Here is a 22323-nt window from a genome sequence, read left to right as displayed (position 1 = left end):
AGTGGGAGCAGTAAAGCCATCCTAAAACACAAAGACGCTCTTAAAGCAATGCGACAATGAGCACCCGGCATGCTGCGGTTTCGCGATAGGACCAAATTAAGCTCCCTGCGCACTGAGGTCCACTTAAATTTTGGAAAGTACATCAGGACTTGAAAAATATTTTCTAAATTTCAGCGACGGCTCTGTCACAATAATGGGACCAGCGCTACGGTTGCGCCTTCGGCGGTGCGCTGCAGTTGCGCGATCGGACAAATATGCGCAAATGAAAAAATGCTTTAAAAAAAAGGCGGGTTTTTTGTCTTGAAACAAATTAATTTTTTTCCCATTATTTGTAATGGGAAAAATAGATTCGGAATTCGACCGATTCGCTTCTCGAACCGCCTTCTGGAATGGATGGTGGTCGAAAACCAAGGTTTGACTGTATTTTTGCTATTCTTGTTAAAATCACACTTACATGTGAACTGGAAATGACAATAATAACACAGTGAAAGCCAAATTGAGCAAATTGGCTATTTCAGAAGTGTGTGTCAAACTGGTAGCCCTTTGCCTTAATCAGTACCCAGGAAGTAGCTCTCGGTTTAAGAAAGGTTGGTGACCCCTGGTCTAGGTAAATCTGTTTTCTGCAGCCCCCCCCCCCCAATTACAGAAACCCCGACTACAGTGTTCGGCTTCTGTGCTTCAGTTCCTTCCGTGGAACCTCGCGCCAACATGCACTTACCTTCTTTTGCTCAGGGCTTGCTATTACTTTTCCTCGTGTTCTTCTAAACAACTCCAGCTGGAGAATATTAGCGTCTGCGTCTGCAGTCGCTAACAAGTCTGGACAGCCGGCCTGCCCATGTGGATAATGTTGCTCTTGGGCATTCCGTGGAGCACACACTATCGCTTGATATTTGACTTATTTATTTATTTTTTTACTCTTTTTAACTTTACCAAATAGCCTCTAGTGCAGACAAGGATTCTATTTCTATTAGTGTACGCTACCTAAGCAAATGATGTAAAACGTTTATTTTATGATGGCACAGAAACATCTAAATGTTATTGCTACTTACATTTAGATTTTTAAAAATCCCAAATTTCTTCTGTCAAACAGATTACAGTGCAACGGCGTTGTTATGCTAGCTTGTCAAAATTAGCTTGCTATTATACATTGTTTTTGTTTTGTTTTTATCAAACAGATTACAGTGCAACTGCGTTGTTATCCTAGCTTGTGAAAATTAGCTTGCTATTACACTTTGTTTTGTTTTTAACACGAAACTAACATTGTAGGCGTAAATACTCCTGGCGGCTGGCAGCCTGACTGGATGGCATTTTGTTATGAACTTTACTTGAATGCGTCCGGGTGGCCTTTTGCTGGCTTGCTGCGGTGGAGGCTGTGATTCTCCCCCTGATTTGGCACTTAACGGCGCCTGTCAAACAGAGCCATGCTAGTCTTGACGTGCGGCCTCATCCCTGCTGGTTAAAACCCTTCACACAGATACACACGCACTCTGCTGGCTGCCTTCAAATCTGCCATCATGCCAAGACCGCTGTAGGGAAGACACTCATGTGTCCCATGACGGCATGACTCAGCCTTTAATGCCATGTCACATGGCTGATATAAACACAGCTCCTCCCCTACTGCAGCCTGTTGGTATTTACGTATGTTTGTGTGATATATGCATGAGCGTGTCCAGAACAAAACCAGCCGGGGGGGGGGCGTTTGTTCTTTTCTGTCCGATCCAAGCGTGGCGTGGATGTGATGTGAAGGAGGTCAGGAGGGACCGGGGGGACGAGTGGGCTAAAGGTTCAAAGCGGACAATTCTGGCCGCAGTGTTTGTCACAAGAGAGTTTTATTTACATTTGTTCCCAGACAAAGTGTTGCGGCGAGCAAAAGGAGGGAGAAATTTCAAGAGTAGGAAAATAAGTCACACGGCAAGGAAGAAGCGTCTGTATATGGAGAGCCGCCAGAAACGATCGCAGCCGTTTCGCCGTGTGACTCAGTGTTGTGTGGGGGTAGGGCTTGCAGAATTTAGAAGTGAGGCCATTTGGAATCGAAGCCGTGTCCGGGGGCCGAAGCCGCCAATCGGACTGGTGTGACTCATAAGAAGTGCAGTCTCGGAGAGGGGAGGGAAAACCTAGCAGCTTTGATTTGGCCTGTAATTTGTTTGATAAGCCACAATTCCTCGCTATCTCGCCGACACAAGTGGATGTGAATGATGAGCGCGGCGGCCCAAGAGGTCTCGGCTAGCCGCGCAACCGACCCCCATTAGGCCTTGATTGGCTTCTATTGGCCTGTATTCTCTTGCTGTCCGTCGCCCGGCGAGGCTTTCGCATAAAATCGCTGGTTGCGTTGATTGGATTGCCAATAAAACGACGAGCGTAAACAACGGCTAGCACACGCTCGGTGACACCGTTGGCATCCGGAGGGCTAACCCCCTTTGTGTGGGGCCGGTCTCTCTGCTGGCTGAGACACACTGTAACGCGATGCTCTTACATGGGGCGACCAAATGATTTTCCATGCTCTCGCTCATAAATTGACATTGCGGAGACACTTCCCATCCTCCGTATCATGCTGCGTCCCCAGCTCTCTGCACGCTCATCAGCAGCTGGTCCCAATGCTCATTTTTAGACACTGTTGCTGCAGTGGCATGAATTTTTAATGGCTCAAGCCATTGTAGCAAGCTGTGTTGAGTGTGTATTTGTGTGTGTGTGTGTGTGTGTGCATTTACTGTAGGTACCTTTGGGAGTGTTCAGGTAGAGCAAATGCCAGTATGCAGCGAAAGCTTTGCATTGGCGTCAGCATATTGTGCGCAATCGAGTGTCTGTTTCTATTTGCGTTTGGACGTGACTTTTTGTTTGCTCGCCATGATTGGACGCTGATGCGACGCGACACCTCTGCCTCTGACACAACTCCCTGAAATCACTTTTGAATAAGACCGGTGGGGCCGCGATTCCCAGAGGTCTCCGCGTTAATGCTTCCGTGGCGTTTCTTCAAAATGAATTTGACGCTTGTTGGCCGACTCCAAAAAATGTTAAAGTACTCTGATTATATGCAGAATCGTGCAACAAACCTTGCAAAGGAATAAATTGAATAAAATAGAAGAGACGTCCAGTATATATTAGAATTCATCTGACTGGCTAGCTAGCCATCTAGCTAGCTGACTAGCTAGTAATCTATCTAGCTAGCTAGCTATATCCAGTAAGAAATCAGGAATGAATCAAAACATTTCTAACATTAAAATTACTATTATTAAAAATAACTAACACCTTAAGGCCAGGGTATTCCCCAGCCTGCACACTCTCCGCATGTTTTTTTCTTTTGTTCTTTTGTAGTTTTAGTGTTCTCACTTGGAACTAAGTGATGGATAGGGGTAGGACATGATAAGCTTAGGCTTCTTCCTACTCCTTTTCGAACAGTTATATATATTGGGGTTTTTTTGTTGATCGTTTTTTTATTGCTTTTATTCTTTAAATCATGTTCGAAATAAAGATTCATTCATTCATTCATTCAAAGACACAAGCGGGGGGTCAATCCTTTGGACTTATGTAACCGCCTTTGTAGCATCACCACTGCCAACCCCTCCCCCATTACAATCTGCGTGTGGAGTTTCAGCGCTTATGTCTCTCTGTTCCGCATCCAATCTCTTTTCTAGTCTTAACCAAATTGTAATAATTTTGAGGTTGCCCAATCCCTGACTGACTTGTGCATCAATGACTACGCGCCATCATTCCCGACCATAAAAAAAATAACGTTTCACAGGTCGTAAGTCAGACTAATACTACTAATCAAAGTACATCTTCGGTTTATGAGTTCCGTTCCTACAGCGGAAAGGTAACTCGATGACTAACTTAACTACAACCACCTTTGGCAGGCTATTGAAGAATACTTTTCTCCCATGAGACTTCCTGCAGTGTTTGTGACAAAGGTGACACAGAACCCGTCCTTAAGCCGTCCGTCTGCTGTCAGTCAAGTGTTACAGCTGATTGGCACCTTACAGCTACATGTCCTTGAAAGAGGATCACGGGCTCTTTTACTGGTCGGCTCACTGACAATCTTTCTGGTGGCGGCCAAGCGTGGCTAAGCTGCAAAGATTTGTTTGATAGCATTGCCAGAGGCTATGGGTACACGCATGGAATTCTGAGTGCTGATGAAATCTGATGACGAATAGATTCAAGATTCAAGAGTTTTTATTCGCCATGTTTGAGCGTGCCAAACAAGGAATTTGACTTCGGTAAATCACAGCCTCTGTTCAACATTTAGGTGACTAACAACACTCAGGACATGTGAAAAATGGCAAATATTCTCAAACATCCCCTGATCTTAAACTCCCAAGAGGGCAAGGAAAAACTCAAAACTCCAGCTAGGGGAAATGAGGAACCTTGAGAAGAGACCACAGATGGGAGGGTCCCTCTTCCAGGATGACCAGGCTGCAATGGATGCAGAGAGGACACATAGTACAAACAGTGCAGACAATTCAAAAAAGGTGTGGAGAGCAGGATGTTATTGCACAGTAATGACTCTGAGAGTCTAAGAGTGGTGCGAGTTCATCAGAGCAACAGCCTGGGGGAAGAAGCTGTCTCTGTGTCTGCTGGTTTTGGCGTACAGAGCTCTATAACGCCGTCCGGAGGGGAGTAGCTCAAACAGACTGCAGCCTGGGTGAGAAGGGTCTGTAGAGATGTTCCTTGCACGTTTCCTGGTCCTGGACAGGTACAAGTCTTGGATAGATGGGAGGTTGATTCCAATTATCTTTTCTGCAGTCCTGATTGTCCGTTGCAGTCTGTGCTTGTCTTGTTTGGAGGCCGATCCAAACCAGACAGTGATGGAGGTTAGGGTTAGACTGGATGATGGCAGTGTAGAAGGTCTTCAGCAGCTCTCGCGGCAGGTTGAACTTCTTGAGCTGTCTCAGGAAGTACAGCCTCTGCTGGGCCTTCTTCCGGACAGAGTCTATGTGGCCGGTCCATTTCAGGTCCCGAGAGATTGTGGTTCCCAGGCACTTGAAGGTGTCTGTGGAGAGAATAGTATTACTGCGGATAGTGAGGGGTAAAAGTGGTGAAGGGTCTCGCCTGAAGTCCACTGTCATCTCCATGGTCTTGAGCGGGTTCAGCTCCAGGTGGTTTTGGCTGCACCAGTGGACCAGCCGCTCCACCTCCTGTCTGTACGCAGTCTCATCACCGTCCTGGATCAGTCCGATGAGAGTGGTGTCGTCTGCATACTTCAGGAGCTTCACAGGAGAGTCACCTGAGGAGAAATCTTTGGTGTAGAGAGAGAAGAGCAGTGGGGAGAGGACGCACCCCTGAGGGGCTCCAGTATTGGTGGTCCGGGTGTGAGATGTGATGCCCCCCAGCCTCACACGCTGTCTCCTGTTGGTCAAGAAGCTGGTGATCCACTGACAGGTGGAGGCAGGCACCGCAAGCTGAATGAGCTTCTGTTGGAGGATGTCAGGAGCGATGGTGTTGAACGCCGAGCTGAAGTCCACAAACAGGATCCTGGCCTACGTTCCTGGGGTGTCCAGGTGGTGCAGGATGTAGTGCAGTCCCATGTTGACCGCATCATCCACCGACCTGTTTGCCCGGTAGGCAAACTGGAGGGGGTCAAGCAGGGGGCCCGTGACATCCTTCAGGTGGTTCAGCACTAACCTCTCGAAAGATTTCATGACCACAGATGTCAGTGCGACAGGTCTATAGTCATTCAAACCTGTGATGGCGGGCTTCTTGACCACTGGAACGATGGTGGAGCTCTTGAAGCACGAGGGCACCTCACACAGCTCCAGGGAACGGTTGAAGATCCGTGCAAAGGTGGGCGCCAGCTGCTCAGCGCAGACTTTCAAGCAGGAAGGTGACACGCCGTCTGGGCCCGGTGCCTTCCTGATCTTTTGTCTCCGGAACATCTGGCGCACTTCCTCCTCGCGGATCTGGAGTGCGGGCGCGGCCTCTGCAAGAGAGAGCGTGGGTGACAACGTTGATAGAGGTGTGGACAGAGCAGTTGTGGGGGGAGGTGAGTATGTGGATTGTGCTGCAGGAGGTCCCGTTGTGTGGGAGGACTGATCAAACCTGCAGTAGAACCTGTTTAGCTGGTTAGCAAGCCTTGGGCTCTCCACAGGATGGGGGGTTCGTTTCTTGAAGCCCGTGATGCTCTGCAGACCTTTCCACACTGTTGAGGGATCAGGATTGGCGGAGAGGTGTCTCTCCAGGCTCTCCCCGTAACACCTCCTTGCTTTAGACGTTATGGTTTTGTTTGTTTACAGAAACAGCAGTCCTCAAGATCCTTGTTGAACATATTTGGAGTTTGACCCCTCACACACATTCTGAACACAGTTAAACCTATTAAATATTTTTGAAGGATTCTTTTGTTTGCACTCTTTAGTTTGCATAGTTCTCGCATAGAGGGCAAGCGTGCTTGTTTCAATCTGTCTCGGACAGAACTGCCATTGACAGGCTAATGTAAATTAGCATAGATATTGCGATACTTGTAAAAATTTACGGTTAATTGATGTTAGTACTAACTTGCGATTTTGTGACAGTTCACTGCAGTTGTCCATTTTCTTCTTGTCAAAGCGGTGGCGCGGTTTTAAACCGTCTGTCAGCGGATTCATTCCGGTCCCCGCGGAGGGACTCATGATCTCACAGACCGACTATGTTAAAGATTAATTTGGCACGATGATCCATTCTCCATCAAATATTCCCGCCGCCTGGCATTTTGAGAGGGTAATACATAAAGCCATCTAAATGCACGCGTTGGCTCCCGGTCCACGCTTTAATTATTCATAGACACAAGGAACTCCCGTCGCAAACTTATTCCCGACTTCACTCTCGTTTGCAGTCAAGTCATCATCCTGTAAATCAGGGGTCACCAACTCCGGTCCTCAAGGGCGCCAATCCAGCCTGTTTTAGATGTATCCCCCCTGCAACACACCTGATTCAAATAATCAGGATCGCTATCAGCCTTAATAGAGCTTGCTGATGAGCTGATCATTTGAATCAGGTGTGTTGTTGCAGGGCTGCACCTAAAACAGGCTGGATTGGCGCCCTTGAGGACCGGAGTTGGTGACCCCTGCTGTAAATCATGCTCCCATTTTTTTTTCTGTCTGATGAGATATGTAGGCAGAGAGCATTATATTCTTATTTTGAAAATGTCGTTTCAATTTTGCTGAACCGTTCCACCAAAATTGCTAATTGGCACCAAATTTGAACCAAGTTGCTAAACTCTGACTCGTTTGAGTCGTCGCCGTTGCGTGTGGGGACGAGAACGTCCAGGGAAATTTAACGAGCCATAAAAGGCTCCTCGCTCACAGCTTTAATTTCTACTTTCCCGCTCGTCCGTCCTCTCGTCTCGTTCCGTTTCACCTCTCCTGACACATTTTCATACGTCATCATTTTGGTGCAAGCCACGAGCTGATTTGCTGACTCGACATATTCCTTTGTTTTCCTGCATGACCCTCCCCTCCCTTCAGTCAGTGAATTTCCAAAACGTCTTGCCACGGTTTCACTCTCTTCTTTTTAATTCCATCCATCGGTTTCCAGGTCATCGCTTCACATTCGCTGGCTTCCGCCCATGAAAATATTTCATTATAAAAGCCGTAGGTCGAGTACAACCCAATGTTTTCCTGTTGATCTTTACAGGTCACTGAGAGCGACTTGAATATCGTCTTGCGTAATATTTGATGACTATTCATGAGAAAGAGCAGCCAGTGATTCACATCATCGTTAAGGGCAAATGTGAGTCGTACTGTGGGAAACTCATTTGTACTCAATGTTTAATAATAAATTAAAGCCCCAAGCATCCATGAATTGCCCTTTCACCTGTTTTCCTTGACAAAACCTTGAAATGGTCTTCATATTTTTAAACTATCCTCAGCTCAAATAAAAAGCTGGGTGATTTAGTAGAGGTGCGATCATTCATTAATATAAATAACTATTTGTGATTTTGGAAAATGTCTCAAATTAAGGCCCCACTTGAATAAGCGACGTTACTCGAGTACAGAAGATGTTGAAATTGTTTGTCTGCATGATGAATCAAACACGCCTGGGGAAATTACCGTATTGGCCCGAATATAAGACGATCCTGAATATAAGACGACCCCCTCTTTTTCAAGACTCAAGTTTGAAAAAATACTTTTTGAACATCAAATTTAATTTTTATACAGAAAATAATTACAGCTGAAACAAATTATTATAACAATATATTCGAGAGAAAAAGCATGTTATTTTGCCTCCTTCAAATTATGCAAAAACTGTCTATCACATCTTAATATCTGAACATTTAAATATGTAAACTAAAGTGCAATCACATTTGTAAATGAATGGCTTCTGGTTTTTGAAATGTAAATAAACCAATCTACTGTGATAAAACAACAAATTTGCAATAACTGCATTAACCATCAAAGTGGAGTCTAACTGTAGCCTTGAAACAAATCTGAATCAGGAAAAACATTGCAATAAAATAATGCAAACTGCTACCGCTATTGTTGGGGAGCCTGAGGACTGTATAGGGGGTTGGCTCGGATAGTTATGCTCTTTTCGCCCCCGGGTGTCGGTCAGAACACAGGAGGGAAGACGTGGTTCAGTTTTGATTGCTTTACTGAATTATTGGCAAAAAAACAAAAAACAAAACAAATGAAATACTCTCGGCAACACACCAAACATAAGTCATCGATCGAGACAACAAAATACATTTGCTGGCGACTGTTAGTCGCCGTGCCGCTGCGTAACGGCTATGATGCGAGGCAAACAAAGGAGGGCGCTGGAGCTGTCAATCAAACGGCGTGCACATGAAGCAAACCGCGATCGGACAAACGGCACAACAGTGGACAGTAGTAACAATGAAATGTATATACTCACTTTGTGTCAAAGACGCACACGATCACAGCAACGTACTCAGTCGATACCAGCAACCTTTAATTTACCGCTGCGCACAAGTGAAAATCGGTATAATGTCTAGACCCCGAATATAAGCTGCGCACAAGTGAAAATCGGTATAATGTCTAGACCCCGAATATAAGACGACCCCCACTTTTTCAGTCTTATTTCAATGCAAAAAACATCGTCTTATATTCGGGCCAAAACGGTATTTACACGAGGCCCGCGCCAAACAAATAAATCAGATTTTTTGTTTGTTTGTTCTGTGGCTGCCTTTCGCTTCATTTGCATGCACCCATGACAACAACCATCTTCTTCGGCACGTGCGACACGGATATTCATGAGCGCGTCGCAGTCAACGCTGCTCCCTTCATGCGCCTTTTATTGATGGCTTTGTGGAACAATGCTTTTTTTTTCGGGGAGGGGTTGGACCGAATCACATGAACAGGTCGCATGGCCCTTCAAGAACTAGTCAGTCTGTACAACTCGCAGCCAGATTGTCCCCGCAGAGCATTGTTAGCTTGCCAACTAGTATCCCGCTGTAGTCATTGTTCCCGCTGTTGCTAAGCGACAGCTGCAAGCTTGGCTAAAGCTCAACTAGCAGCATTCTCAACTTTCAGCATGAAATATTGCATGAGACGTACTTGCGCTCTTAACAGTCAACAAAAAAAAATCTTTTAATTCACGTGATGAGATGTGAAGATGACCCACTTTTTTTTTCTTCCTTGTTGTCGGTTTGTTTTGTCCATTACTCGCTGCCTTGTCTTGTCCACTATGAAGCGGCGCGACAAGGCCTCCCGAAGCGACACAATCGAGAGAGATGAGAAAACGCTCCTGTCAGCAAGTGTGACACATGCAGCCGGTCCGTCCCGCGCCGATGCGCCGAGAAGCGCTTGCTAACGCTTTAAGAATTGCTTGGCGTGTCATCTCGCTCGGGTTTTATTTTTAGCCCGCAGCTGACATGCATTCTTTATCTGCCGTTGTTTCACTTTGATATCCATCGGGGCACGGCGGGGCTGCTTTCTATTTTTAAATCTCCATTTTGTTATTTTTATTCATGGTCAAACTCCATCCATCCATTATCCAAAGCTGAGCTTTCTCCCCAAAATTTCAGTTGCAATACATTGTTTGTGTATTCTCAAATCGGTTGTCTTATTTGAAAAGGTCTCGGTTTAATCCGCTCTGCGAGTCAACCGATTGTCTCGGTGGCGCTAGTGATTTACAGTGCTAATTACATCTTCGAGGTTCGTCATTTGTCAGCAAAAAAAAGTTAATCTCGGAGATGAATTGCTCGTCACTAAAAGTTGGCTTGATTAAAGAAATTGGTTGAAGAAGTTGGTCCTATTACACCTCCGCCAGGAATCGTTCTGGACCTGACTACTTAATAAGTGACACATGCGTCCGTCTGTAGCCTGAAAGCAAAAGTCTGGCTCGACGGGAGAGCAAAAGCTGATTAGACTTTTGGGTGCTCTTTTGGCCCTTTTTAAAATGTTAATTAAAGCCGTAACTCTTGTCCCACTTTTCCTGAATATTGTCCACTGACGAGCATGCATCTGTACAAATGACGTGGCTTTCTTTCCCCGTGCAAAGAAAAGTCATTTTTATGTTTTTGACTTTTGCTAAACATTTTTTGTGGTTAGTTAAATTTGATAAACAATACTGTTGGTCAAGTCGAGTCATTTTTCTAGCCCTTTGTACTGTATTACATGGTGCAGGTCTACCTAATAAGATGTCCAGTGAGCGCAGAGAGCAGCAGTGTTGGCAATGCTTTAAATATTGATAAGCGGCTGCAGTGGTGGTCTATATAGTTAATGTAGCGCATTACAATCCATATGCGAGCCAGTATTTTGTGTGTAGTTAAAGCACACACAAACGCCTACACACTTACACATACACGTTATGATGAGCAGCGCTGTCATTCGCTGGGTGCCCCCCCCCCCCCCCCCGCTATGACAAATGGCCTCCCTTTACCGAGTCCGGGAACGAATGAATGAATATAATCAGCCAGTTCACCCGTGCACCTACAAAGAGCTTCTAATTATCCTCCCTGCGTGCATCTTTTTTTTTTTGCGGCTATGATTTTTCCCTCAGCTCAAATGTTCACTTCCACTCGGTTGATTGTGTTTATTTCATTACCGTAAACCCCCCCATGCTGACCTCTGTCTTTAGTAGAACAAGCGTGTTCATTGAAGCATTTTAGATAAGTGTGTGCGCCAGCAGTGATTGTGTATTAATTTTTATTTTTTTAAATATGTAATGCAGAGACAAATCTTCAGATCAGGAGTAACACACTGCAGATGACCTTCAAATGCCGAGACTCCTGTCCTACGGCTGCCATTTTTTTAACAGATGCGCCGCTGCGGTGCATACTAAACCGCTCAAACACACACACACACACACACACACACACACACACACACACACACACACACACACACACACACACACACACACACACACACACACACAGAGAGAGAAAAAGACACTTTTTGCCTAATGTATTGCAACAATTTCCTTGACCGTAAATCCTCCAGGTTTGGTCGCCCCGGCGTGGAGTGTTACTGCCAGCACGAGAGTGGGGCGGCCGTCATCCAGCTGCAGTTTCTCATCAACGAGGTAGGGAACAAACTGTTTTATAACTCCACAGTGTACGGTTGTAAAGGTACAGGTGTTAGTATTCTGATTTTTCAGAGGTATAAACACATGTACTATAGATAAGAAGAAATGAAACTGCCTCACAGTGCTGCTCAGCTTCTGCTTAGCGGACATCGTGGCTAGCGACATGTTTTTAGCGATACACTAATTGCCCGTGTAGTAGCTAGCATTTAAAGGGAAACGCCATTCACATGCTAACAGTTAGCATTGGTATCATGACCTTATAGACCTTTTAGTAGCAGATATTTAAACACAAATGGTGGGACATTTCAGGCATATATTCTTTATCCTCAATTAAAAATGAGTGGCTGAACAGTATTATCCTGCCTCCTGGTGGCCACGGTGGGCACAACAGAAGGAACAGCACACTGAAATGGATTGCAGCATAAAATCAAGCCTTGATTACAACATATGCTAGCATCTTCGATTAATTAACCGTGTCAAGCATATAGCAGTGGTCCCTAACCTTTTTTTGCGCCACGGACCGGTTATGCGTCAGAAATATTTTTGCGGACCGGCCTTTATATAAATAAATAATAAATGTATATAAATGAATAATACATTTATAATAAATATATAAATACGATGAAATAAAATGACACGACAGGCAACAACGCTACAAATAACAAATATAAACCACATAAAAATAAAACTCACCATTACATTGAATGATTGGGAGCACCGAGCTTGTTTCTCAGAAACGAGCCGGTCCCATCTAGGCGTAATCGGAAACAATGACACCCGAAGTGGTTAAGGTTTGTCTTTTAATGCAGCATGCTTGGTCTCCATGTGCCGAAGCAGTTTTGAAGGCTTCATTGCTTCGTTAGCTAACCTATCGCCACATGTGCCGAGTGCGCTTGGCGCGTCAGAGTCACCTGTGGCGATAAATCCATATTTTAAGTCTTTTGAATGCAGCTTTCCTTTTCTTACAAGTGGTAGCCTCTTCTTCTTCAGTCTCCTTATTGGACTTTTTTCCCTTTCCGAAGAAGCTTTCCAAACTTCTGTTTCTTGCTCATTTTTGCTTGCCTCGCGGGCTCGACAGGGGTGACATGTCACGTGACCGAGACGAGCGTCTTGTGTCAAGAGACACAGCGACGGATGTAATTGGGAGAGAATTGCCAAATTTTTTACATTTGTCAAAATAAATTCGTACTCATTTTTGCTAGCTTTGCGGGCTCGACTGGGAAAACATCTCACGTGACCGGGACGAGCGTCTTGACCAGAATGAATTGATCGTCGATAAAATATATATAGATATATTTTTTTTTTTTCCTGTGCGGCTTGGCGGCCCGGTACCAAGTGACCCACGGACCGGTACCGGTCCGCGAACTGGGTGTTGGGGACCCCTGCTCTATAGGGTTTAAGTCTGGAATCTGTCATTGGCTCAATTTTGCAATACAGAATAGCCGTTGACAAAAGCAAGTGGAAAAAGTAATTTGATTTATGATAGTTTGAAAGCTATAAAACCTAGAAGCAGTATTTCATCAACACATCCTAAGTGTTTTTCGACAGATTTATCACCAGAAAGTAAATCTGTATTTCTCCAGCCGTCATTGCGTGCTGTACATTTGAAAATGTTTAAGCAGACTTGCGTCCAGAATGTAATTATTCCAGCCGGGACATCATTTCATCACACTTTTTCCATTTCGGCGCTCCAGGCGACTCACAACTTTTCTGAGTGACAAACTTTAGCTTATCACCAAAGCACGTTAAGCCGTCAGTATTAGCTAAATTCAAAACACGTTGCACTTATTAGAGACATCGGAGCTAATGCTAGCGTCCATAGAATCTTCTTAAGTCTGTTTAGCTGATTTATCTGTAATATGTTTTCAGCAAAGGTGACATACAAATTCTGCTCTGCAGCTTGTAGAAGAAGTCGTCGCCAATACTGAGACTTGAGGGTGCTGCGTCGTGAATGTGACTCTGTCCTTCAGAGAGATGGAAATGATTTTGAGTGCCTCCTACACACATACTTTTATATACATCATGGCTAACCGGGAATGCGCCAGCTGACTCATTCCTGCGCAGAAGACGTTTTCTGACTTTTTGTGTCTGCGAGCGTCATAACAATAAAAAAAAATTCTCGACAGGGGGCGCTAGTGAGCGCCTTGGCTGATGACACAGTGCACCTGTGGAACCTGAGGCAGAAGAGACCGGCTATCCTGCACTCGCTCAAATTCAGCAAAGAGAGGTGAGTGGGGGGGAAAAAAAAGGTAATCTGCAGCCCCAGTGGCTCATCGCCAAGCAGTGACAGGCGCGGAATCGATGGCATAAATACCCACGGCTTATCTTTAAGGTTATTGAGTTCGACTGATAAGTCTGAGGTGGGTCATAGCGTGCACACCAGGCCTCCTATTTTCCCCACAATAATGAAAACCTAACATAAGGACCTTTAGCATTGATGCTATATATGATGATTCAACATTTTTCCAAATCACATCGCCAATATAATTCAACATCTCAAGGAAGTCCGACAAACTGTCTCCTCCCATCACCGACGCCGCGGTCACCCATCGGATGCGATCAGATCACGCCGTAGCGGTCATTCTTCTAAAAAGTCGCAGGACGGCTTAAGTGTCAAAAGCGGTGATCTGACGCAGCGCTGACATGACGGACAGGTGGCCGCCAGCGACTTAAACGGGGCGGCTCGCGTCCTTACGGAAGCGCTTGACTGACTCTGACATTTCGTAAGCGTCGCCGCAACCCCCGAGACACATTTGCGCTTGGCGAGAGATGTCTTGCTTCCGGAGAGGCTGCAATAGTTCAGTTGTCATCTTTTTTATTTAGGGTAAGGCATTTAAGTTCCAGAAATTAATTAGGGCATTGCAGTTGTGTAAGGAAATACAATGTATTACTAGACGTCACTTCCATCCTCTAAAAAAACAACATTTGAAGTGAGGTTGCCCACGCTCTAACATCACATCCATATTCGCATACTTAGCGCAGACAGAAGCCTCCTTTTGTCCGCCGAGCGATCCAAATTTGAGTGGGACGGGCCGAGCGCAGCGTTGCGGAAAGCCCTTCGGGCGCCGGCATCCGTTCATTCGGGATAACCGAAACGAGGCGAGAAGCGAAGGGAGGCGGAGCTGAGACAGACTGGGCCTCCGCCAGACAGCGCTGAGTCAGTCTGTGGGATGCGCTGTTGGCGATGCGAGCGAGAGGAAGGAAGAAATCCTGCCAAGTCACTTTTGGTGGCTTAGGATGCTCCAGTCACCCCGTGGCCTCGCAGCAGACATCGACGTCGCTGATATGATCGGAGATAATAAGGGGTCGGCACACACGGATAACTCTCATTTGGGGGAATTTTTTTTTTGCACGTCACAAAATCTTTCACAGTGGAATGCGTCGCAAGCAAACAAACAAACCTGAATTCAACTCCTCCCTCTGTCTTTGGAGGACTTGGTCAAAACGCATCAAAGCATCAACCATAAAATATTTAAGCAGCCAGGTGAGCAAGGTTGCACATTATTATTCTTGGGATGATCTGGAGGTGGAACAGGAAGATGGATGAAAGAGCAAAATGATGAAAATGTGTAGCCTCTTATTAAACTCCAGTCTGGGAGTCAGTCTGGGAGTCTCCAATGGTGTCCAATGTGATGTCCGTCTTCGGCTTTTCTGTCGGCTAACTGGTTTTGTGTTTTGATTTTTGCAGGATAACCTTCTGCCACCTGCCTTTCCAGAGCAAGTGGCTGTACATCGGCACCGAACGGGGGAACATCCACATCGTCAACGTGGAGTCCTTCATGCTCTCAGGCTACGTCATCATGTGGAACAAAGCCATTGAACTGTGAGTGTTAGCTATGTCTACTACAAGCTAACGATGAATAATAATAATAATAATAATACATTTTATTTAGAAGCGCCTTTCAGGTCACTCAAGGTCACGTTACAAAGAGTTAAAAACAAGTTAAAAACAAATTCAAACAATAGCATATACTATACAATACTAAACACAGTAAAACAGTAAAAACAGCCGGTGAGTAGCGGCAGCAAAACGCGCCAGCATGCACTCAGACCAGCGTCCAAACCGGAATCATGAATTGCTATCAAATATGAACAGGATTACAATGGTGACCGATAGGAGCAGCATCACCTAGCAAGGTTGCATCGATGTCCCTTCCAAAGACTTTCTACGGGCCTTTGGAGTAACGAGGAGTCCACGTTGCATTTCATTTTTGTAGTAGCATCTCTCTGGTGCTGGTCTAATGCCTCAACACAAATGGTGCAGCAACACATGTTGACAAAAATATAGCAATACTCACAGGTATATATTCTTTATCCTCTGCAAAAAATGTATTCATTACTGCCGGTTTCTGAATTACTGACAGTTTAGCAGTGCAAAATCCTGGCAAAGTAATCAGTGAGTCCAGATCAATACTTGAACTCAATAGGAACCGGACTCATATTGCCGTCGTGGCATCACGCGGCCTATTGACTCAACTAAGTGCTGCTGTGTAATCACTACTTTACATTTTCAAGAGGTTATTGTTGTTTAAATGGAATATTAGAGAAGAAAAAAAAAAAAACATCATCAAAATTCTTCCTAGGTAGGCCGCCAAATGTTTCCCATCGCGCCTTCAATGGATCTGTCAGCTTGACAGGTTCCATTTTATTTCCCTTCTGTAGAAGCTTAAATTATTCACCGGAGCGTTTTGCTTCACACATTCCCCCCTTCCTGTGCGTGTGTGTGTGAGCGCCGCCAGGGACTGGCAGAGGAGGCTTGGAACAGGTGTCCGCCAGGATCACTGTACATTACACGCAGACGTCTGAGCTGCGGGGGAGATGAGATGAGGCCAGAGTGGAGCAGGAAGGCATGAGGGAGGAGGGGTGTGGTTTTGGGAGCGGTAGGAGAGGAATGATAGCGGAAGAGAGCACCTGCGGTGATAAGAGAGCTTTTCCCGTTACGGGGAGGAGTGGTAGAAGATAGATGCGCATGATGAGATAGAAAGGGCCGATAAGGGCTGCTGGCTTTGAGGACACGCCGTAACTTTGACTTCCCTTTGACAAATTGCTTTTTAATGGCGGCCGTGGTGTTCAATATGTATGCGTCATTACGATTACATTAAAATGTACTCAGAGCTATAGCCGGGACGATGCCGCTCGGAGGTCCGCCGACAAAAAAAGATTAGTTTAAAGGTTTTATGAGTGACTTGACGATTTGGAGGCACATGGACAGGTGACGTAATATTGTGATTCATACACAAATTGCAAATTCATACATACACTTATTTGTATATTTATTCACATTAATATTTTGTGGCCCCCTTCCCATGGGCTCACCACCTGTAGGAGGGGCCAAAGGGATCGGGTGCAAAGTGAGCTGGGCGGCGGCCAAAGGCGGGGACCTTGGCGGTCCAATCCCCGGCTGCAGAGACTGGCTCTTGGGACATGGAATGTCACCTCTCTGGCTGGAAAGGAGCCCGAGCTGGTGTGTGAGGCAGAAAAGTTCTGACTAGACATAGTCGCACTTGCCTCCACACATAGTTTGGGGTCTGGTACAAGCCCTCTCGAGAGGGGCTGGACTCTCTTCCACTCTGGAGTTGCCCACGGTGAGAGGCGTCGAGCAGGTGTGGGCATACTTATTGCCCCCCGGCTGGGCGCCTGCACATTTGTGTTCACCCCGGTGAACGAGAGGGTAGCCTCCCTCCGCCTTCGGGTTTGTGTCTATGCACCAAGCAGCAGCTCAGAGTACCCACCCTTCTTGGAGTCCCTGGAGGAAGTGCTGAAGAGCGCTCCTTCTGGGGACTCCATCGTTCTACTGGATGACTTCAATGCTCACGTGGGCAATGACAGTGAGACCTGGAAGGGCGTGATTGGGAGGAACGCCCCCCCCAATCTGAACCCGGGCGGTGTTCTATTATTGGACTTCTGTGCTCGAAACGGATTTTCTATAATGAACACCATGTTCAAACATAAGGATGTCCATGTGCGCACTTGGCACCAGGACACCCTAGGCCGCAGTTCGATGATCGTGTCATCGGATTTGCGGCCGCATAGTTTGGACACTCGGGTGAAGAGAGGGGCGGAGCTGTCAACTGATCACCACCTGGTGGTGGGTTGGCTCCGATGGTGGGGGAAGATGCCGGTCCGACCTGGCAGACCCAAACGCTCTGTGAGGGTCTGTTGGGAACGTCTGGCAGAATCCCCTGTCAGGAAGAGCTTCAACTCCCACCTCCGGCAGAGCTTTCCCCACGTCCCGGGGGAGGCGGGGGACATTGAGTCAGAGTGGACCATGTTCCGCGCCTCCATTGTTGAGGCAGCCGACTGGAGCTGTGGCCGTAAGGTCGTTGGTGCCTGTCGTGGCGGCAATCCCCGAACCCGCTGGTGGACACCGGCGGTAAGGGATGCCGTCAAGCTGAAGAAAGAGTCCTATCGGGCCGTTTTGGCCTGTGGGACTCCGGAGGCAGCTGACAGGTACCGGGTGGCCAAGCGGAACGCGGCTTCGGCGGTTGCTGAGGCAAAAACCCGGGCGTGGGAGGAGTTTGGCGAGGCCATGGAGAATGACTTCCGGACGGCTTCGAGGAAATTCTGGTCCACCATCCGGCGTCTCAGGTGGGGGAAGCAGTGCACCGTCAACACTGTTTACAGTGGAGATGGCGTGCTGCTGACCTCAACTCGGAACGTCGTGAGTCGGTGGGGAGAATACTTCAAAGACCTCCTCAATTCTACCAACACGCCTTCCATTGTGGAAGCAGGGCCTGGCGACTCTGAGGCGGACTCTCCAATCTCTGGGGTCGAAGTCACTGAGGTAGTTAAAAAACTCCTCGGTGGCAAGGCCCCGGGGGTGGATGAGATCCGCCCGGAGTTCTTATAGGCTCTGGATGTTGTGGGGCTGTCATGGCTGACACGCCTCTACAACATTGCGTGGACATCGGGGACGGTGCCTCTGGATTGGCAGACTGAGGTGGTGGTTCCCTCTTTAAGAAGGGGGACCGGAGGGTGTGTTCCAATTACAGGGGAATCACACTCCTCAGCCTCCCTGGTAAGGTCTATTAAGGGGTGCTGGAGAGGAGGGTCCGTCGGGAGGTCGAACCTCGGATTCAGGAGGAGCAGTGTGGCTTTCGTCCTGGCCGTGGAAGAGTGGACCAGCTCTACACCCTCGGCAGGATCCTCGAGGGGGCATGGGAGTTTGCCCAACCAGTCCACATGTGTTTTGTGGACTTGGAGAAGGCGTTCCTCGGGAGGTTCTATGGAGGGTGCTTCGGGAGTACGGGGTGCTGAGCCAACTGATAAGGGCGGTTCGGTCCCTGTATCACCGATGCCAGAGTTTGGTCCGCATTTCCGGCAGTAAGTCGGATTCGTTCCCAGTGAGGGTTGGACTCCGCCAAGGCTGCCCTTTGTCACCGATTCAGTTCATAATTTTTATGGACAGAATTTCTAGTCGCAGCTGAGGCGTTGAGGGGGTCCGGTTTGGGGACCTCAGCATCGCGTCTCTGCTTTTTGCAGATGACGTGGTGCTGTTGGCTTCTTCAGGCCGTGATCTCCAGCTCTCACTGGAGTGGTTCGCAGCCGAGTGTGAAGTGGTCGGAATGAGGGTCAGCACCTCCAAATCCGAGTCCATGGTCCTCGGTCGGAAAAGGGTGGAATGCCCTCTCCGGATCGGGGATGAGATCCTGCCCCAAGTGGAGGAGTTTAAGTATCTTGGGGTCTTGTTCACGAGTGAGGGGAGGATGGAGCGCGAGATCGACAGGCGGATCGGTGCAGCGTCGGCAGTAATGCGGACTCTGTACCGGTCCGTCGTGGTAAAGAGAGAGCTGAGCCAAAAGGCAAAGTTCTCAATTTACCGGTCGATCTATGGTCCTACCCTCACCACGAGCTATTGGTCATGACCGAAAGAACGAGATCCAGGATACAAGCGGCCAAAATGAGTTTCCTCCGCAGGGTGTCCGGGCTCTCCCTTAGAGATAAGGTGAGAAGCTCGGTCATCTGGGAGAGACTCGGAGTAGAGCCGCTGCTCCTCCACGTTGAGAGGAGCCAGATGAGGTGGGTCGGGCATCTTATCAGGATGCCTCCTGCACGCCTCCCTGGGGAGGTGTTCCGGGCATGTCCGACCGGTAGGAGACCCCAGGGACGACCAAGGACGCGCTGGAGAGACTATTTCTCTCAGTTGGCCTTGGAACGCCTTGGGATCCCCCGAGATGAGCTGGATGAAGTGGCTGGGGAGCGGGAAGTCTGGGAGTCCCTCCTAAAGCTGCTGCCCCCGCGACCCGACCCCGGATAAGCGGAAGAAGATGGATGGATGGATGGATGGATGGATTTTGTGGCCACAAATGAGCATTTTGTGTTCTTTCTAATATCATGTTAACTCCAGTTGTGGCAATGGTATGTTTAAAAAGTCCAATTTTATTCAGTTTTAGGAAGAAGAAAAAAACACGCTGACGTGGCAAACATCTGGTGTTGCTGCCGGGCCGGTGACATCAAAAGCCCTCACGACAGCAGCTTGTTCGTGGCATGCTCGCGACATGTGCAGTGTGTGGCCTCGTGTCACCTTGGAGGAGGACGTGTTTGATGTAATACCGTTTTACATAAAACTCACGTTTTCTAAAAGGCTGTGATCTTTTTGATTCGGTGACAGAGTAAATTTACAGTCCTATACTTTACATATTAACTTGCCAAATGGAAACCCAAGGGTTCCGGGATTGACCCCTGGGGAACCCCGCAGGTCAAAGCCATTTGGTCTGTAAACTTCTTTCATTTGTAAAGCCCCATGAGGTTAACACAGTTGGGTTGAAAGTCTTTAAACGAGAGAAAATAAACCATATGGCACAGGCAGACAAGTTATATCTGTAATCTAGCGAGAGGCTAATTGATTGTTATGGGTGTATGTTTCACAAAGTGGGTGTTAAGATGTGCCTTAATTGCTGTGTGAGTGTGTGTGTGTGTGTGTGTGTGTGTGTGTGTGTGTGTGTGTGTGTGTGTGTGTGCGTGCGTGCGTGTGTGTGTGTGTGTGTGTGTGTGTGTGTGTGTGTGTGTGTGTGTGTGTGTGTGTGTGTGTGCAGCACATGTGTGAAGGCGGTGAAGTGAGACAAGAAGAAGCATTAAAAAAAAAAGCTGCAGCAGTACAGCTTCAGTAATAATAAGCCTCCAATCATCCGGAAGCATCGGCCTAAATATAGATGCGGCTGAATGATGCTTGTTCTCGTTCTGAAAGCTGATACTTGTGATGTGAACGTCCAAAAAGTAACAAAAATTAGAGCTAGAACTGTCACTGGTTAGAAAAGCCAAAGAAAAATAACTTTTGGGTAAAAACAGGTGCTTTAATATTCCAACAGTAACATCTTCACAAGCGTGGATGTCTTTAAAGCACATTTCCTTTGCCGATTCGCAGACACTCCTGCGTCGACCTCGACCCCCTCGAGCGTTAAGGGAGCCGAGTCAATTACGCTTGTCGCTCACTTCCTTCTTTCCCGCTTGTGTCTCCCCTTAGGTCCTCCAAGGCTCACCCTGGACCAGTCGTTCACATCAGTGACAACCCCATGGATGAGGGCAAGGTATTAAATACCACTTAGCATCCCAGAGATTGAAACGCTGCTGATAAGACATTGATATGATCCCCCCCCTTGAGAAATAATGGAAATAGATTTTGCCATACATTTAACTGTACAGTCGAGTCAATGCTTAAAATAACAAACTCTATCCTCTATTAGGTGGCACATGAATGTCAAATGCGTCAAGCTTTTTATATTTTTTTTGTGTCCCCGCATCTTTTAATGTCTTCACTCTCTATCTGTCATCTCGACCCGTCTCCCTGACCGCTGTTTCCTCTCTCAGCTGATAATTGGATTCGAGTCCGGGATCGTGGTCCTGTGGGATCTCAAATCAAAGAAGGCCGACTATCGCTACACTTATGATGAGGTAGGCAAAGGCTCTTATTTGACGCCTTCCTTCCGGTATCTTTTAATGCCGGCTGGAATTGAAATTACATATTCATGAACAAATAAACGGAGCCACGGTTGACTCTGACAGCAGCTCGCTTTCGGAAAATAAATAAGCGCTTCAATAACTGCGAAAGTGATGATTGGACAAAAATAAGCCTTTCGTTTGATCTCTGAAGAGTAGAAGCTCTATTAAATAAATATTTTTAATATTTTTCATAATAAAATTCAGAGCAATTTTGGATCATTTTGTTTTAACTTTGAAACAGAGAAAAAATTGGCCCAAAAAAAAAATCAACCAAATAATGATCCATAATGCAATTCCAAGAGGCCCTAAAAAAAAATAACCTAAGGAGCTGTTCTAAAAATAAATACCAGAAAACACAAAACCCACAAATGCTCACCATATATAAGATGCATTTAATCGTTGCATCGTATTTTTTCATTAATTCCAAATCACCCTCAGAGTACTTTATAAAAAAAAGCAAAATGGCCCCAGATAGGAAAGGTGAGAAATTCAAATTATTTAATTAGATTTATACAAGGAGGGAACGATCAGCATCATCATCGACATAAAGAATCATCATCGGTCGGCTAATAACAGCCGCAGACGTCTCAGAAGAGCCATCAGCTACGAATACTTAAAATGTGTCTGGATCACCAACATATATATTTTTTTGGGGGGGAAGCACAAACGAGTCTCTCGAAAGCTTGGATTGTATGTTGTCGGTAATTGTGCGTGGCTTGAGCCGTCCTCGTTAATTTGCTCTGACGCCTCGTCCACAATAACAACAGACGCAAAGGTCATTGAGCAATCAGAGCCGCAATGATGCGTCGCGGCAATACACCGTCATTGTCCTCGCCGTCCTTGCGTAGGGAACAAATGGAAAAGTTTAGAAATAGATAGCGCATTCCATTGAGGTGCGGCGGCGTTAACCTCCAGACATTCCGTTCGAGC

The 22323-nt window shown here is 46.7% G+C and overlaps 1 protein-coding gene across 5 annotated transcripts in view; it reads left to right on the top strand.

Moving 5' to 3' along the window:
- Positions 1-22323, top strand: part of stxbp5a (syntaxin binding protein 5a (tomosyn)) — a 43259-nt gene that overhangs the window by 5874 nt on the left and 15062 nt on the right. For all 5 annotated transcript variants that reach the window (XR_005096592.1, XM_037244285.1, XM_037244284.1 and 2 more), the window contains exons 4-8: positions 11370-11451; positions 13581-13681; positions 15143-15277; positions 20918-20981; positions 21262-21345. Coding sequence is in view for 4 of the 5 variants with exons in the window: in XM_037244285.1 (XP_037100180.1) it covers positions 11370-11451; positions 13581-13681; positions 15143-15277; positions 20918-20981; positions 21262-21345 (466 nt within the window). In the remaining variant the exon portion in view is untranslated. The remainder of the gene's footprint in view (positions 1-11369; positions 11452-13580; positions 13682-15142; positions 15278-20917; positions 20982-21261; positions 21346-22323) is intronic.

This window comes from Syngnathus acus, chromosome 24, assembly GCF_901709675.1.
Source record: "Syngnathus acus chromosome 24, fSynAcu1.2, whole genome shotgun sequence".
Lineage (NCBI taxonomy): Eukaryota > Metazoa > Chordata > Actinopteri > Syngnathiformes > Syngnathidae > Syngnathus > Syngnathus acus.
The sequence above is the reverse complement of the archived record's forward strand: the minus strand, read 5'-3'. Positions and strand labels throughout refer to the sequence as shown.